At 43.1% G+C, this 18,955-nt stretch overlaps 1 protein-coding gene across 3 annotated transcripts in view; it reads right to left on the reverse strand.

The window, feature by feature from the left end:
- The window catches only part of MCM8 (minichromosome maintenance 8 homologous recombination repair factor), a 43,241-nt gene extending 26,872 nt beyond the window's left edge, over window positions 1-16,369 (reverse strand). For 2 of the 3 annotated variants that reach the window (XM_079969783.1, XM_079969780.1), the window contains exons 1-11: window positions 16,264-16,369; window positions 13,603-13,763; window positions 12,085-12,159; window positions 11,422-11,504; window positions 9,733-9,882; window positions 8,224-8,327; window positions 7,686-7,884; window positions 7,061-7,146; window positions 5,740-5,891; window positions 3,900-4,098; window positions 731-761 (exon numbers count right to left, since the gene is read on the reverse strand). In XM_079969783.1, coding sequence (XP_079825909.1) covers window positions 731-761; window positions 3,900-4,098; window positions 5,740-5,891; window positions 7,061-7,146; window positions 7,686-7,884; window positions 8,224-8,327; window positions 9,733-9,882; window positions 11,422-11,504; window positions 12,085-12,159; window positions 13,603-13,744 — 1,221 coding nt within the window. In that variant the 5' untranslated portion in view covers window positions 13,745-13,763; window positions 16,264-16,369. Of the gene's footprint in view, window positions 1-730; window positions 762-3,899; window positions 4,099-5,739; window positions 5,892-7,060; window positions 7,147-7,685; window positions 7,885-8,223; window positions 8,328-9,732; window positions 9,883-11,421; window positions 11,505-12,084; window positions 12,160-13,602; window positions 13,764-16,213 lie in introns of all 3 variants that reach the window. The other variant, XM_079969781.1, reaches the window with a different exon arrangement.
- Window positions 16,370-18,955: the final 2,586 nt, after the last annotated feature.

Genomic DNA, 18,955 nt, shown 5'->3' on the forward strand with positions numbered 1-18,955 from the left:
GCTGGTAGGCAGCAGACATTTTGAGCAGAAAGCAGGGAGGGAGGGAAGGAAATCAAACAAATCAGGGAACAGGAGAGATCAGACTAATCAGTTCTTCCTTTGTCTTTTGCTGGTTGGTTTAAGCAATTCTGGGCAGAAACTATGGAGGAAAGGAAGGAGACTAGACTAGAAACACAGACTAGAAATATCACCATTAGAAATAATGGAAATTGTCAGCTCATTATGTGAAAACTCGCCTAACAAACGATTTCCTGGGAATAAATGGTGTTCAAAAAGCAGGACCTGCATGTATCATAAACAAAGCAATAAAAAGATTGATGGCTTCATTGTTTTAAACTCACAAGAAATCTATTTATTGAAGATAGAAACAAGAAACTCCTATAAAAATAATTACAAACACTTCCACCGTCGCATAACAAGTGAAAAGTGAAAACATACATTTTTAAAAATGAAAAGGCAGCCAATGTACAATTTGTCAGGGGGCTTCAGAACAGGCCTAGGCCATATGAGTAAACATGGGATTTATTTTTTGTAATGCTAACATAACTGACTGAATCCTACAAGGGGCCGGGAAACAAAAGAACAAAGAACATCCCAATCTTACATTTCCAAGTTACTCATTCTGGATTGCCAACCAGTTTACAAAAACTAGATTACAGGGGGGACGGTGGACGTTTTCCAGTGAGCATTTAGAACAGCCATCGGAATTTTTCCATTGGGATGCACTTACCTCATGACCGTAGATAGTAGGACAAAGAGAACTAGAAGGAAGAGAAAAACCAAATTAACACATAATTTAAAACAAGTACCCAGGGTAGTGCATGTTCTGTGTCAATAAACACCCCCCCCAAGTGTTTTGCTAAAAGAATATAGATTTCATAGCATAAACTGAATTCTACACACATGGTGCTATTTAAGCAAATCTGCATGAACATTTCATGGTTTATTCTGCTCCTAGCAGTCATGGATAGGGGCAAGGTGCTATGTAGGGCACTGAGTTGCTAGACATACACCCCTCCTTTGGCTTCTAATTAAAAGGTAAAGGAACCCTGGACAGTTAAGTCCAGTCAAAGGTGACTATGGGGTTGCAGCGCTCATCTCGCTTTCAGGCTGAGGGAGCCGGCAATTGTCCACAGACAGCTTTCCAGGTCATGTGGCCAGCATGACTAAACTGCTTCTGCACAATGGAACACCGTGACAGAAGCCAGAGCGCACAGAAACGCCGTTTACCTTCCCGCTGCAGTGGTACCTATTTATCTACTTGCACTGGTATGCTTTTGAACTGCTAGGTTGGCAGGAGCTGGGAACGAGCAACGGGAGCTCACCCCGTCGCGGGGATTCGAACCACCGACCTCACGATCAGCAAGCACGAGAGGCTCAGTGGTTTAGACCACAGCGCCACCTGCGTCCACTTCCTGTAAGTAGAGAGGCCTGTAACAGATGGATTGCCTACTTGCCAGCTCTTTGCTTTGACTGCTGCTTCTCTGTCCACATGCTGCTGCCCATTTCGGGGAGATGACCACTACACTCATACTTCTGCTGACCACCTCACTAAGAGAAGAACATACAGGGTCCACCATCTGCTCCCAACTAAGCCCACCGCACTGAGAAAGAGATTGTGCTGACATGAGAAAGAAATTGTGCTGAAGCTATTGGAAGCTTCCACAAGAGAAATAAATATTCTGCCCACATTCTACTGCCTGCCTGAGTGGAAGAGGAATGAAGACGAATGAATGCCTCTCCCCACAAGATGATGCTCCCTGCTTGAAGGACAGGGGCTGCCCACTGTGGCCCATGCTAGCCACCCGAGGGAGAAAAACTGGCCACTGTGATCTCATGCTGCCTATTTCACAGACTGGCCACTGTGTTCTCACACGGATGTGTCCAACCAGAAGGAGAGACACAGGCCATTGTGATGTCATGCTGATGTTGAAGGAGAGATAAGCTGGCCAATGTACCAGCCCACAACGGCTGTTCACCTGAATAACAAGGAGACACTGCCTGGCACACCAACACATTGCTCACCATGTTCATGAGAATTATGTCCTTTGCACCTTGGACCAAACTGGGGTTTTACTTAACTTGCTTTTACTCTCCTGTTCCTGCATATTAGGTTCCCTTACCAGAGGTCTATAATAACAAGGTAATGAATCAACCCCATTTATTTGTAAAAGGTAGGTAGAGGTAAAAGGTAAAGGACCCCGGGACGGTTAAATCCAGTCAAAGGCGACTATGGAGTTGTGGCGCTCATCTCGCTTTCAGGCCGAGGGAGCAGGCGTTTGTCCACAGACAGCTTTCTGGGTCACGTGGCCAGCAGGACTAAACTGCTTCTGGCACAATGAAACACCATGACGGAAACCAGAGTGCATGGAAACGCAGTTTACCTTCCTGCCACAGCGGTACCTATTTATCTACTTGCACTGGCGTGCTTTCAAACTGCTAGGTTGGCAGGAGCTGGGACAGAGCAACGGGAGCTCACAATGTCAGGGATTCGAACCGCTGACCTTCTGATTGGCAAGCCCAAGAGGCTCAATGGTTTAGACCACAGCGCCACCCTAACCCGGCTTCTAATTAACAAGAGTTGCCTACACATTTTCAAATTTCTTCCTGCATCTATAACAGCTGGTAACAAAGAAAGATTTTTTTTTAAGAATGTTGAGATTTTTAGATCTCAATGATCATATCAATTTCCTTACACAGAATTATGAAATGCCCACTGCCCTGGTAATAGCTTGATAGCAATTACAGAAATAGAGAGGATGCTTGGGTTTTCTTACCAAGTTTCACAACTACCACTCCTACGCAAGCGTCGAAACCTAAGTTCTTAACAATACAATGATCTTGCCGAAGTTCAGCACTTTAAGACCCATTGGGTGGAATTAACTAACTTTTACTCAGAGCAGACCTTTTGAAATTAGTGGACTTAACTTAGACTTGTACATGTTCATTAATTTAAATGTGTCTACCCTGTGGGACGCGGGTGGCGCTGTGGGTTAAACCACAGTGCCTAGGACTTGCTGATCGTAAGGTCGGCGGTTCGAATCCCCGCAACGGGCTGAGCTCCTGTTGTTTGGTCCCAGCTCCTGTCAACATAGCAGTTCGAAAGCACCCCAAAATGCAAGTAGATAAATAGGGACCGCTCTCCAGCGGGAAGGTAAACGGTGTTTCCGTGTGCTGCGCTGGTGCTGGTTGCCGGCTGCAGCTTAGTCACGCTGGCCACGTGACCCGGAAGTTGTCTTCGGACAAGCGCCGGCTCCCTTGAGCGAGATGAGTGCGCAACCCCAGAGTCGGTCACGACTGGACCTAATGGTCAGCAGTCCCTTTACCTTTACCCTGGTTAAAACTTCATTGAATACTACCTACTGATTTCAATCACTATATCTCTTCTGTTGAGATCAAGATAAGTTAATATCAGAACTGTTTTAATATTGGACACTTATCAATGTGTACTAGTTACACAAACAGTACCTGCACTCAGTGTCTCCCCTACCAAAGCATCAGAGAGTTCAGAACAATGTCCTAGATTCCAAGGAGCGTAGAATGAGCATTTAAGATTCCTCTTCTAATAGCCACCCCCAAAAGAAATCCTGTACAATCTGCTTCATGTCCTAAACTTAGCAGTCAGCCATCTAGTTCCAGATAAGTAGAATGGAGAACAGAACAAGTTGTTCCAGCTTAGGCCAAGTTGTGTGTTTCAACGATTATTTTAAAAGGAGATTCTTTTGTAGAAAAGCAGATTCATGCACACACTTCCTTCTTTCCTTACATTAAATGAATTAAGGGGTCTGGAAGTGAAAAACTGAAGAGGAGAGGGCGTCATGAGTGGATCGTCTGGGATTGTTGAAACAAGATAATATGCAAAGTCTAATATTCACAATGACATGCAAGAAGTGACATACTTGACAATGAGCTTAAACAGGTTCTCTTCTGCTTGTATTTCCCGGACAGCATAAAGATCTTTAAGTGAAAACTCCATGCCAGCTTGGTGATTTATTCCATGTTCATAGTCCTTGACTTTCTGTCCTTTAGTGTTGCTGATAGAGTTTGCTTCGATGTATAACAGGAAGACACATTTATCATTTTTATTTCTGGATGCTCCTGTTAAAATATCACAGCAACAATCACATTATTATTCTATTATTATTCTATTATTATTCTATCACAGCAACAATCACATTATTCTCTCTATATGGGGATATTACAGTTAAAAAACCCAAAAAAAACCACTAGTTTCAAACACAGGGTGATAATTCCTGAATACAAGATATATACAAGAACCATAACACTTTCAATAAAGGTAAAGGGACCCCTGACCAATAGGTCCAGCCGTGGCCGACTCTGGGCTTGCGGTGCTCATCTCGCTTTACAGGCCAAGGGAGCCGGCGTACAGCTTCCGGGTCATGTGGCCAGCATGACTAAGCCGCTTCTGGAGAACCAGAGCAGCGCACGGAAATGCCGTTTACCTTCCTGCCAGAGCGGTACCTATTTATCTACTTGCACTTTGACGTGCTTTCGAACTGCTAGGTTGGCAGGAGCAGGGACCGAGCAACAGGAGCTCACCCTGTCGCGGCGATTCAAACCGCCAACCTTCTGATTGGCAAGTCCTAGGCTCTGTGGTTTAACCCACAGCGCCACCCGCGTCCCAACACTTTCAATATACTGACCAAAATCAGTTTTGAAATCACACCACGATAACGATCTTGACCTGGCAATATGCAGCAATATATCGCTCCTCGCATGAGAGCAGCCGATTTCAAGGCACCGCTGATATTGCACAATGATCTCAGCGATAACGCTGCTGTTCTAAGCTGCCTTTCCTCACACTAAGGGAGGTGAGGGCATCTGATTGAACTCACTTCAAGGTACCGCGGAGCAGCTTTTCTCAGACAGCAGGACAGTAGTAGCGGCCACGGTGGATGTGGATCTTCTCTGGCTGCCCCCACAGACAGTGGCTTGATGCACAACTCCCCCATCCCCTCCCACTAAAATCATGCAGTGGAGGTGACTCTGTTTCCTCTTCTCCTCTCACCCATCTGATCTCCGCAGCTGCTCCTTCCCTCATCCCCACGCCTGATCTCCAATTTCAGACATCGTGATATATCAGATTACAGTGGTACCTCGGTTTTCGAACTTAATCCGTTCCGGAAATCCGTTCTTAAACCAAAGCACGCTTTCCCTAATGAGGCCTCCCGCCGCCGGTGCCCTTCCTCTGTTCGGATTCCATTCTTAGACTGAGGTAAAGTTCGCAAACTGGGACACTACTTCCGGTTTTGCGGAGTTTGTAAACCGAATCGTTCGTAAACAGGGCTGTTCTTAAACCGAGGTGCTACTGTATTGCAATGTTTAAGTGCTGATATATCACGATGTTGAAAACCATCTATTGCTCAGCCCTAATCTGTTTTCTAGCATACCTAAAATCCTTTGCTTATTAGGGGCTACCTCACATTATGTTCAAAAAATTACTTTGCAGAGGTAACTACCATAGAGCTATCAAAATTTTCAAATATAGGGGGTCCGTAGCTTGGCTTTTGAAAAATAAGGGGTCCTCACTAATTGAGACCCACTGCACTACACTATAGCAGCTCTCCCTAAGATAATTTCTTATTAGATTATATTCATGCATGTAGATACCATTGTCAGGTAGTTGGATTACTTTGGTCGCCTCCCCTCACTCTGCCAAAAACAGAGAAAACCTGCACAAATGTCAACATACAAAAGCTATGGCCAGTTATAGTGTACCTTCCTCAGTGTTTGACACTTTGACAATGCCTGTGACAGTAATCACATCTCCCGGAACGCAGCTGTCTACCAGATCCTGTGCCAGTTCACATTCTATGGTTCGAGGAATTCTTCCCGCTTCTCGCTGATCATCGGACATGAGCTCTTGAATCCTAGAATTATGTTATAATACTTTTGTATTTGTGATATTTGTCAGGGGTTGGACTGAAGACGAATGGTGGGGGCTGTCCCCTGTTCTCCTGAACCTTCCCAAGAACAGGAGGACAGTATAGATTTAGAACAGTGGTTTGCAGAGGGGCATAGTTCAGAGGCTGCAAAGGGCAGAAGTTGGGAAATATTGGAAGAGGAACAGCAGGAAGATGATGAAGAAGTAGGGAAGAGACAGCTGACAGACTCAATGCCCTTGGAAAGCATTCCTGACCCCACCCCCCAAACCAGGCAGGCATTATGGGTAATAGAAGAGAGAACTCAGAGACAGAAAGCTCAGATTAATCGGCGCGGGGGTGACGAGGAATAGAGTTGATGTGGGGGGTGGGACTTTACTTGGAGCAACGCCATCATGGCATAAAGACTACATTCCTTTGTCTCCCTCTATGAATACTGAATAAATTCCGTGGTAAGGACTCTTCGTGTTATCTGCTTTTTTGGCTGCCACCGGGAGAGGGATAGGATTCCCTGAGCCTTGACAGATTACAGTAAAGATAGACAAAATTTACACCCCCTGGTCTAAATCAAAGGAAATATGCTAAACAGTTATGGGGGATGAGTATCAGTGACGAAGGACAAACTAGGCTATTCACAGTAGTCATCACTAACATCCCAATTTGCAATGGTAAGGTATTAACCATGCCCATTTGGGGGCCTGTGGATCCTGGGATCCCCCAGCCTTGCTCAAACACTTTCAGCTTCAACCCCCACCACCAGCAGGACATCTATACCCAGGAAGCCTTCCACAGACATATCTGGGGGCCTCTATTAGCATAAGAGTGGGCCAGGCCTCCCTGTCCCCCAGCATAGCAGCGCTTCCTAGGGTGTCTCAGCTGAACAAATAACAGCTTTAGGACTGCAGCCTTCATTTGTGAATGGCTTTTTATTCAGCACAACTTAAAAAGAAGAAGAGGAGGCATATTACAATGAAATTATTTGATTTCCTTAGAAGAACATGGCCATTTCCTCTTACATGTCAACTTTTAATAAGTACATCCAACCTTTAACTGCAATCTGTATCATACACACACATAAACAAATCTATTTCAGTTGATACATCTAAAATATCATAGATTTAAAAAAAAAACACAAAGCAAAACCGAAATATACTTACTTAATAGACTGCCAGTCCACAGTAACTGTATAAGAAGAACTTCTGTCAGGAGTGAATGATCGTCCATGACATTCAGGCAAAGGACACTAAAAAATGCACAAAAAAGTTTATATTAAAGTACTTAAACAAAAAATCTTGTGGCACTTTAAAGACTAAAAAAATTATTATGGAATAAGCTTTGGTGGACCAGAGTCCACTTTATCAGTTGCACTTCATCTGCTCTACAAAACCTATTCCACAATATTTTTATTAACCTTAAAGGTGGCACAAGATCCATCATTTTTGCTGCAAGAAACTTAACATGGCTGCCACCCTGGAAACTATAATACTTGACGTTATCCCATTTGTTTTGGAGGAGCAGAAAGCTCATCCACGCTAATTCTCAGAGGCTTCTGCTTGCATAAATCCTTCTTTGGCAAACAATGCTCTGAAGATAAATAATGCTTTAGCTTAATTTATGAACCACGTATATAAACTGGGAGTAAACCAGAAGACGTGACAGGTTTATTTTCAGCAATTCAGCCTATTTTTTTCCGATGTTTCCCTTTATTGCCTGATGTTTTAAAGTCCCAGCAGTCTAATAATAAACAGTGACTTTAAAAAATGGTTTTAAAGTGTTCATTACCTTTGTAGGAAGAGTATATTTGCCATCAGGTAAAGGGAAACTCTGAGTATTTCCACAGGCACTGCATATAAATGCCATCTTGGTGCAGATAGGCCTAATGTTACTGACACGCACCACAGTCCCACGCAAAGCCACAAATTTCCCATAGCAATTGGCTCGAATATTCCTAAGCTGAGTAAGCGGGTCATAGTTGTACACTCTAAAATAAAACAATATGGAAAATTAGATTACTGTCAAGGAAAATTAATCATGTTAAAATCTACAGTGCTACTATGCACACCTACTTGGAACTAACTACTACTTAACACAAAGGGATTTTCTTCACAGCAAACATGATAGGATCAGACTGAAAATCTCAGTCTGGCAGTGGGGCGGGTTAGAATCAACAAGCTATTCATCATAATTTGTGCAATTGATTTCAATGGAACTTAAGACTAATTTCCCCAATATCTGGGAAATGCATTGCTTCGCAAATAACATGTGGCATGTGGAGTTTGAGCCTTTCAAGAAAACTTGTTCTTTTTAAAGCAATAGCTACCTTGCATGAATATATGGGACATTAATTATGGGTTCTTCATCAATGGACAGTCCCTCTTGTTCCTGAAGTTGCGCTGCATGTTTTTCAAGATCTTTGCTTAGCACCTATAACATAAAAAAAAAACCATCATATAAATATGCTGGTAACACTGAACAGCATTTTCCAACCAGTGCAAAAAAAAAATCACAAAGGTTTCAAGAATCAAAACTCTGCATTCTTAATTGTCATTTTACACACACCCCTTTCTTAAATACCATTTTCTGATCCTTTTGTCAGGCACAATATTGGCTCTGAGGGTAGTTTTGTTTAATCCAAGTAAGAGGCTTGCTTGCTTATTTGTTATATTTATTTACAAAGATCTCAGGGTGATTCATAATATAAAAACACAAGATGAAAGCAGAAATAGCTGAAAGAGAAGCAACAAAATAATAACCCCTCTCCCACAAACACATTTAAAAGGCTGTAGAATATTAATCATCCAAAGGCTTGGTTGATGAGGAACATTTTTGCCTGGCACCTAAAGATAAAGAAGGCACCAGTTGAACCTCCTTGGGGAGAACATTCTACAAACAGGGAGTCCTGCAGAAAAGGCCCATTCTCATGTTGCCATCCTCCGGACCTGTCATGGAGGAGGCACACAAAGAAGGGTCTCAGACTATAAACAAAGGGTCCAGGTTGGCTTATATGGAGAGAGGTGGTCCTTGAGGTTCTGTGGTCCTAAGTCATTTGATGTCAAACATGCATAAAATCCAAGTTATAACACAAAAATAGACTTCAGACCCCTGAAACCAAAAGGTGAGGTGTCTTATGATTCCATAAGCTTCGTATTTCAAACAAGCAGCCAAGTTAGAAAATCAAAAACTTGTTAGCTGTTTATTTCTTTGAAAACACTCCAGCACAGTCACAAACAAAAAAGTTTCTTTCTGCTGGCTCACAGAGAAAAGTACAGTGGTGCCCCGCAAGACGAATGCCTCGCAAGACGGAAAACCCGCTAGACGAAAGGGTTTTCCGTTTTGGAGGCGCTTCGCAAAACGAATTTCCCTATGGGCTTGCTTCGCAAGACGAAATGTCTTGCGAGTTTTTCCGACTTTTTTTTCCTCCCCCCCCCTTTTTCTAAGCCGCTAAGCCGCTTATCTGCTTATCCGCTAAGCTGATAAGCCGCTAAAAGCCGCTAATAGTGCTAAGCCGCTAAGCCGTCAATGGGCTTGCTTCGCAAGACGAAAAAACCGCTAAACGAAGAGAATCACGGAACGGATTCTTTTCGTCTTGCGAGGCACCACTGTATTTGGTTATCAAAATATAAGAGAGTCATGCAGAGGGAAGTTCCCAGACTAGCTCTATGAGAAATCTAGAAGTATGGGTTTCTCTTCCTTTCACACACACTTGTTAAAAAAGAACCTTAAATGACACTTTTTGCCTCTTCCTCCCACCCAAAAGTATATGCATTCAAGTCTGTGAATGATTAAAGATTCAAAATTTTACTGCTCACCATGTGCTAGATGTATTTACCTGATGTATGGCTAGGCCCATGCAGTCCAATATCTTTTGTGGCATATCTCTTAATTCAGAAGCAATATCAGGCATTGATTCCATTAATTCTTTATCATGTGCCAGCTCTTTATAATCCACAAGAATACTTCCTTTTCTTTCTATTTCATCCTATAGAAGAGAACTGTGTAAATTTGTCGCAGTATTTTCAAAGGCTTGTCTGAATTGTTTTCAGAAAGGCTGCCAACACGGGATACAAAGTGTGTGAGAGCAAGAGGTTTAGCACATAAAGATCCTGTCAGAACAAGGAAGCTGACAAGACGTTGTTCAGCTTCCCTCCAGTCCTGAAATTGTATTGACTGCTAATAAAGTTTGCTAGTTGATTGCACACATATTAATAATAAATAGAAGCCTCGCTTTATGCCCACCAAGGCCTTCAAGACACATAATCAAATCATAAGGTAAAGGTAAAGGTACCCCTGCCCGTACGGGCCAGTCTTGACAGACTCTGGGGTTGTGCGCCCATCTCACTTAAGAGGCCGGGGGCCAGCGCTGTCCGGAGACACTTCCGGGTCACGTGGCCAGCGTGACAAAGCTGCATCTGGCGAGCCAGTGCAGCACACGGAAACGCCGTTTACCTTCCCACCAGTAAGTGGTCCCTATTTATCTACTTGCACCCGGGGGTGCTTTCGAACTGCTAGGTTGGCAGGCGCTGGGACCGAGCAGCAGGAGCGCACCCCGCTGCAGGGATTCGAACCGCCGACCTTTCGATCGGCAAGCCCTAGGCGCTGAGGCTTTTACCCACAGCGCCACCTGCGTCCCGAATCAAATCATAAATGCATCCTAAAAATATACAGTTGAACACTATAAAACTTAGTAAGGATTCGGTCAGCAGCAAGGATCCAAACATACCACAACCTCCACATCTGACAGTACAGGGTTTTACATATCTTCTAAGGGCCACTGCAGAACTTGTTAAGCCTTTCTAGGAAAGTCATCACCATGGAAAATATTACTACTTGTGGTTGTGATGGAAGCCTCAGAAGGGAAAGGTATCCAAAACTAGGTATCATTTACAAACTTGGACTACTGCAATGCGCTCTACGTGGGGCTACCTTTGAAGGCGACCTGGAAACTACCACTAATCCAGAATGGAGCAGCTAGACTGGTGATTGGGAGTGGCCTCCGAGACCTCATAACACCGGTCTTAAAAGACCTACAATGGCTCCCAGTACGTTTCCGAGCACAAGTCAAAGTGTTGCTGCTGACCTTTAAAGCCCTGAATAGCCTTGGCCCAGTATACCTGAAGTCTCCACCCCCATTGTTCTACCGGACACTGAGGTCCAGCTCCAAGGGCCTTCTGGTGGTTCCCTCACTGCAAGAAGCAAAGCTACAGGGAACCAGGCAGAGGGCCTTCTTGGCAGTGGCAGTCCCTGTGGAACATCCTCACTTCAGATGTCAGGGAAATAAACTATCTCACTTTTAGAAGACATCTGAAGGCAGCCTTGTTTAGGGAAGTTTTTAATGTTTGATGTATTTATTGTGTTTTAATATTCTATTGGGAGCCGCCCAGAGTGGCTGGGGAAACCCAGCCAGGTGGGCTGGGTATAAAAAATAAATTATTATTATCATTATTATTACAGATTATAATAGTGGAAGGTGGGGATAAGAGATAAGGAATGAGAAAGAGATCACATTATGAAGACTTACCTTATCATAAAGCTCTATTCGAGACACAAAAAAATTCTCAAATGCTTCAATCTTCTGAACAAAAGGGGAGTTGTCATCATATGCTGAATTGGACAGTTTTCATTAGTTATTTAACATTTTTGCTGCAGCTTTTAAACATCTTGCTTAGAATTCAAAAACACAATTTCTCTATTAGAAATTACATTTCCTCAAATGCCATCCTAAAAAAACTGTGCACAAACCAGCTCATTCTTTCTGGATTTTCTTCATAGTACACAAACATAGGCTTAGGTTAAATGACAAGGAAGCTGTTGAGCAAGTAGCATTCATGAGGGAAATGGAAAATATCTGGTCACACTGGAACCACCATATAAAAAAGGGTTGTTTGCATATTGACTTACTGAACACAGCTCACATAAACCATTTATTTATATAGCACCATAAACATTCATAGTGCTTTACATACAAAGTGACAAGATGATAAACTACTAGCAAATATGTACAAGTAAGCTCATTAACCTTAAATTGTCCTTTTTGCATAAGTATGTATTTTATAACATACAGTATCAAGGATTTGGCTTCATCAGGCATTGAGTTAAAGAAGAGAATTAAATACAAGCCAAAATGTTATTCTATTCTTAAGCCATCAAGTCAGTTCTGTATTTATCTACAGAAAAAGCTTACCTTCAGAGAAATATAGTTTCCAGCCTCTATAAGTAGGAATCTGATCCAGAGTCATCTGAACGAACTGAGGCAGAGCTGAAAAGCATTTCCCAAGAAAGTTAGGGATATTAATCAATTTTCAGTTCTCAATTTTTCATAGATATATCTGCCTACATATGCTGCTTTTAACTGATGTCTGCAATATATTACCGTATAATATCATTTTCATTAAATATTTAAATATATAGCAATATAAAAAGATCCACAAAAATGCAATAGCAAAAGGTAAATACACAAAGCAAGAGCTATCAATACAAATGTGCCTGTTCTGTCCACAGGGTCCTATTTACCATATGACATTTATGCCTTCTTTTCTAGCATACCCTGTTGTGATGGGATGATGAGCTGCTTGTGCGTAAAAGCTTAGTCCCTCAGAGTTTGCTCAGCTTAGCAAGACTCTGTCTTTAGCGGAGCCCTTAAGCGTGGCTCCCTCAATTGCTGGCAGAATCCGACAGTGGGCGTTTACGGAATCTACTCCAGCATAAAAGCCCTTGACGGAAACGCGTCGTCTGGATTCTCGGCGCGACAGTTTCCGGCGAGGAGTGGGTGTACCTATGGGAGGACCTGAAACTTCTCCGCTGTTATCGCTGGAAGACTCCCTGAGCCATTCCTTCGTTTCTCTCTCTCTCTGATCTCCCACTCTCCCCCTGCTGGTGCCTTCCTCCGCTGCTGAGTCTCTCCTGACTTCTGAGAGACCCTCCACCTCCTGCCTTTCCGATGGCAGTTCCCTGACACCTGTGGAATAAGAAACTGGCTCTGCCTGTAATATTTCACAATGTTTTATGCAATTTTATTGTTTAAATGCTCACTGGGCTCCCCTTAGGAAGGCAGGACAGGCTATAAATTTAAAAATTCAAAGCAATAGATAAAATAGACTTTAGAACTAAAGTTATTTTTTAAAAGATACAGTGGTACCTCGCAAGACGAATGCCTCGTAAGACGAAAAACTCGCAAAACGAAAGAGTTTTTCGTTTTTTGAGTTGCTTCGCAAGACGGATTTCCCTATGGGCTTGCTTCGCAAGACGAAAACGTCTTGCAAGTTTGTTTCCTTTGTCTTGCAAGTTTGTTTCCTTTTTCTTAAACCCGTGCATTCATTTCGAGGAGCAACTCATAGCACGCGTTGTGGTAGCCTTTTTTGAGGTTTTTGAAGACTTTGGTGATTTTTGAAGCTTTTCCAAAGTCCGTGCTTCGCAAGACGAAAAAATCGCAAGACGAAAAAACTCGCGGAACAAATTAATTTCGTCTTGCAAGGCACCACTGTAACAGTTGCTCATACAGTACACAGAGGCAACATTTGCAAGGGGTTCAGATTTTAAAACTTCCCTCCATCTTAAGACCACGATATGGTAACCCCAAGCTCCAGGCCTTGCATTATGTTATCATAGGACACATTTTCTTTATGCTATCCTTCCAACAAGTAACACCTTCCTTTAAAAAAATACTAATACAAAAGCAAATCACGCTGTGGAATTAACATACCAGACTCTGACTTCCCAGCACTTTTCCCTTCTCCTCTCTGTCCACATCCTTTTCCTCTCCCTTGCCATGCTCCTCTTCCTCGCCATCTCTGAAAGCCACCTCTTCCTCGCCCAGAGCCTTTTCCTCTGAGTTCAATGCTCATCTCAGCACTCTTAAGGGACCTGAAACCAGAGTTAAACCAAAGGACGTTGCTTTCAGTTCATGTGTGGCAAGTAACATTACACCTTGCAAGTAATCCATATATGAAATGAAATGATGACCACTTCTTGTTGGTAAAACACTTGGAGTGAGCTAGCATGGAAATCTAATGATCCAATGCACAGTGAGTAGAGAAGACACTTAGGTTGCAATCCTATGCAAATGTCAGAGTAAGTCCCATTGAACATAAGGGAATTTTCTTTTGAATCAACATACATTAATTATAAAATCCAAGGGCACCACCATCTATTGAAGACATTTTCATTTAAGAAGGTGCGACCTATGGAACAATTATATATCTGAAAAGAATGCTTTTTTAAAAGAGTTTGTTTATATGATTATTGTTTGAAAAAATCTGCATTTTAGCCTGTTTCTGTGCTGAGCATCACTTTGAAGGCATTAAGCTGTGAAGCAGCCTATACATTTGTTTAAAAATAATGATAATAAATACTTAGCAGCAAAGGGATTTTAAAAAACACTCCATAGATAACAGCAGTACTGTACACTGGATAGGATACCTCGCCATCCCTGGGCCACAAATGCTCTCATTAGAGCCAGAGTTAGACATTATGCAGTTCTCAAGCATGGCCAGCCTATAATGTGGCCTATACCCATTCAGACTACAGTACAGGTACTACATGTTCATAGAATCTTAGAGTTGAAAGGGACCTCTAGGGTCATCTAGTCCAACCCCCTTTAACCAATAACAACCACCACCATCATCTCTTCTCATAGAAATCTAGCATGTCAGGGAGATATGCCTTATTTTCATTACCAACACCCTCACCCAGGGCCGGATTTAGGTTTGATGAGGCCCTAAGCTACTGAAGGTAATGGGGCCCTTTATATGTCCAGCTGTCCTTTGTCAGGAACAAACTGTTGCTGTTTTTTATGTTGAATATATGTTATATGGTAATTTATGAACCTAATAGATATCTAAAGCCATTTGCACATAACAAAATATGTATTTTATCAAAGTAATTGTAATTCTAGAAAGTCTCTATCAGATAGTATGCTTTTCAAATAGTTTAATTGCAACCTGAGAGATTTCTTTACACTCTCTATATATGTTTCTTCTGTTCTTCTGTCTTCCCTTTACTTTTGTGGTAGCGTTGTTCCCCCTCCGCTATTTTTACTCTTTATTTTGCTTTGGGTTTACTCACTCCGCGAGGGGGTTTTCCCCCCTCCTGAGTTCCCCGTTTTTCTCCTTGTCTTATTTCCCTTTGTGTTTTGCTGCTGCTGCTACCACTTTACGTTTATTTTGATATAGAAATAGAGATTTTACCGTCTTGTCACTGCTTCAGTGATGTCTATATGGTAATTTATGGACCTAATAGGTATCTAAAGTCATTTGCACATAACGAAACATGGAGGCGGTTGGAGGATGGATGGTGGCTAACAGATTGAGGTTGAATCCTGACAAGACAGAAGTACTGTTTCTGGGGGACAGGAGGCGGGCAGGTGTGGAGGATTCCCTGGTCCTGAATGGGGTAACTGTGCCCCTGAAGGACCAGGTGCGCAGCCTGGGAGTCATTTTGGACTCACAGCTGTCCATGGAGGCACAGGTCAAATCTGTATCCAGGGCAGCTGTTTACCAGCTCCATCTGGTACGTAGGCTGAGACCCTATCTGCCTGCAGACTGTCTCGCCAGAGTGGTGCATGCTCTGGTTATCTCCCGCTTGGACTACTGCAATGCACTCTACGTGGGGCTACCTTTGAAGGTGACCCGGAAACTACAACTAATCCAGAATGCGGCAGCTAGACTGGTGACTGGGAGCGGCCGCCGAGACCATATAACACTGGTCTTGAAAGACCTACATTGGCTCCCAGTACGTTTCCGAGCACAATTCAAAGTGTTGGTGCTGACCTTTAAAGCCCTAAACGGCCTCGGTCCAGTATACCTGAAGGAGCGTCTCCTCCCCCATCGTTCTGCCCGGACACTGAGGTCCAGCTCCGAGGGCCTTCTGGCGGTTCCCTCATTGCGAGAAGCAAAACTACAGGGAACCAGGCAGAGGGCCTTCTCGGTAGTGGCGCCCGCCCTGTGGAACGCCCTTCCAGCAGATGTCAAAGCGATAAACAACTACCTGACATTCAGAAGACATCTTAAGGCAGCCCTGTTCAGGGAAGTTTTTAACGTGTGATATTTTACTGTATTTTTGGTTTTTATGGAAGCCGCCCAGAGTGGCTGGGGAGGCCCAGCCAGATGGGCGGGATATAAATAAATTATTATTATTATTATTATTATTATTATTATTATTATTATTATTTTATCAAAGTAATTGTTGAACTGAAATACTGTACAATTAAGAAGTATATTAATAGTGAATTTTTTTGGGGGGGGGGTCTAAAAGAGTGGGGGCCTGAGCTATAGCTTGTTTAGCTTATACATAAATCCGGCACTGCCCACACCCACCTGCCGCCTGGTGTGGGGCAACCCCAGAGCTGAAAGCAGCAGCTGCTCACCAAACCCCTTTCCGGCCCGTCCACTCGCTCTTCCCTCAGGCAGCTTCCGCTTTTCGAATTTCGGCGCGCGCTTGACGCGTCACCTTCGTCGCCCGGCCGTCAGAAGCGCGCGCTCCGGTTTCTACGTCACCCAACGCGCCGGGCTTTCAGAAAGCCCCTGAAAGGCGGCTGCCGGGTTGCCATGGGAACCCCCTTCCCTTTCCCTAAAGGCGTCAACAAAAGGGAGACGGCTACTGCGCCTGCGTCCCCAAAGGGAGAGAAGCCTTTTTTTGCTTGGCGGGGAAGGGGAAGCGAGGCAGAGGCTGGGCTCCCGGTTCCCCGCGCAGGGGCAGCCGGTAGACTCAGCGCAGCTTGATTTCAGACGCCTTTGCCCCATAGGAAACGACGGAGGGAGGCGCAGGGCCGGAGCCGAGCTGCGTTTGGGCAGCAGCATTTCCCGCCTCTACTTACCTCCCTGGGAAATGGGGCGAGGGGGGGCGGGGACTGCAGAAGCAAAGAGATGGGGGACTTTCCTTAAGTCCTATTCCTATTTGGTGTGGTTCGTTTTACTTCTCTTAAAAAAAGAAAACCCAAATTGCACGGTTTGCAAGAAATTTTTAGAATGTGTGCGTGCCCCGTGTACCGCATGCCATGGGTGCAAGCTTTTACCAAACAGGGTTTCTTTTTTAAAAAAAAAAAATAATATTTATTAAAGTTTTGAAAGTTACAGAAAAGAAAAGAAAAAGAATTAAACATAACAAAACCATACAATACAATACAAAGACAAAAATACTACATGTACATAACAAAAATAAAACAAAAAAATTAAAAAAACACATCCAATACTTTCAATGTTATTAACTTTCTTTTACTTGTTTCAGCGACCTCCTCACACCTCCCTTTTTTCGTATTCCACTTTGATTAATTGTTTCAGCAAATCCTTTCCATCTTCCTCAATTTTCTGTCCTATCTTTTAACTTGACAAATTCTAACATTATTTTTTCCTTTAATCCATTTACAATCTATTGTACTTAATTCTTTATAACATTTCTGCTAAAGCCATGTAACTTCATTCCAACATCTTTCTAACATTCCTTAATTTTACAATATTTCTGTAGATAATCTTTAAATTTCTTCCAGTCTTCTTCCACCGACTCTTCTCCCTGGTCTCGGATTCTGCCAGTCATTTCCTACCAAACAGAGTTTCTTGGCTAGTGAAATAAAAAAATTAAGGTCTTATATATAACTACCAGTGGTACCTCTGGTTACGTACTTAATTCGTTCCGGAGGTCCGTTCTTAACCTGAAACTGTTCTTAACCTGAAGCACCACTTTAGCTGATGGGGCCTCCTGCTGCCACCATGCGATTTCTGTTCTCATCCTGAAGCAAAGTTCTTAACCCGAGGTTCTATTTCTGGGTTAGCGGAGTCTGTAACCTGAAGCGTCTGTAACCCGGAAATCAGGCGAGGGGAGGGGAAACTGCAGAAGCAAAGAGATGGGGGACTTGCTACTCTTTTCTTAAGTCCTATTCCTATTTGGCATTCGTTGTACGCTTAAAAAAGAAAACCCAAATTGCACGGTTTGCAAGAAATGGGTTGCACTGGCATTGGTGGGACATTTTAAAAATGTGTGCGTGCCCCGTACCGCATGCCATGGCGGCAACCTTTTACAACACAGGGTTTCTTGGCTAGATTTAGGAAAGGGGTCAGCACACTTTTTCAGCAGGGGGCCGGTCTGCTGTCCCTCAGACCTTGTGGGGGGCCGGATAATATTTTGAAAAAAAAAAAAATAATGAACGAATTCCTATGCCCCACAAATATTTTTTTCAAAAATATTTTTTATTAGGGATTTCAACATAACAATTTATCAAAAATACATTATCCACATCCCCCCTATTTTTCCCTCCCCCCCCCCAAAAAAAGAAAAAACCCACCCTCCAACTCCCCCACCCCAGACTTCCCTCAGCTCCTCTTGGTTTCTCAGCACATGTTATTCTCTGCATGTTATAAAATTGTAAAGATCCTCAATTTATCTATATGTTACCAATAAAAAATTTGTGTTTATTCAAAACTTGCCAAGGAGTCCAGTTCATTTTGTTACTTCTTTAAATACTTCGTAAAAGGTTCCCATTCTTCTTTAAAGTCAGTTATCCTTATCAATTATGTGTCAATTTCACCAATTCTGCATAGTCCCATCAATTTCTCTTGCCACAGTTCTTTAGTCGGGATTTCCTCATTCTTCCATCCTTGTGCTATTAAGATTCTTGCCGCCGTTGTCAAATACATGAAACTGTTTTTTAATTTCCTTGGCAGGTCTTTTCCTGCAACTCCTAACAAAAAGGCTTCAGGCTTTTTTACAAATGTTAGTTGGAATATTCCTTATTGTTAGTTGGAATATTCCTTATTGTCAACTTTGTAAGTTGACAGCTATGGTACATCCCCTCCGCGCCCTCATCCCATCCTGTTCCATTTTCAATTGCATAAAATACACGTGATGCCCATTTTCATTGCATAAAATACACGTGATGCCCATTTTCATTGCATAAAATACACGTGATGCCCATTTTCATTGCATAAAATACACGTGATGCCCATAGCTAGGAACAGAATAGCTGTTACTGCAGATTTTCAGGGCATTTGAGACTCCCTCCCCGGCTTTGCGAGAGGAGGAGATTCGCCTTCTTTCCTCGCCCCCGTTTCGGAGACGCGCTGCTT

The sequence above is a fragment of the Podarcis cretensis genome (genome assembly GCF_951804945.1).
Source record: "Podarcis cretensis genome assembly, chromosome: 3".
Classification (NCBI taxonomy): domain Eukaryota; kingdom Metazoa; phylum Chordata; class Lepidosauria; order Squamata; family Lacertidae; genus Podarcis; species Podarcis cretensis.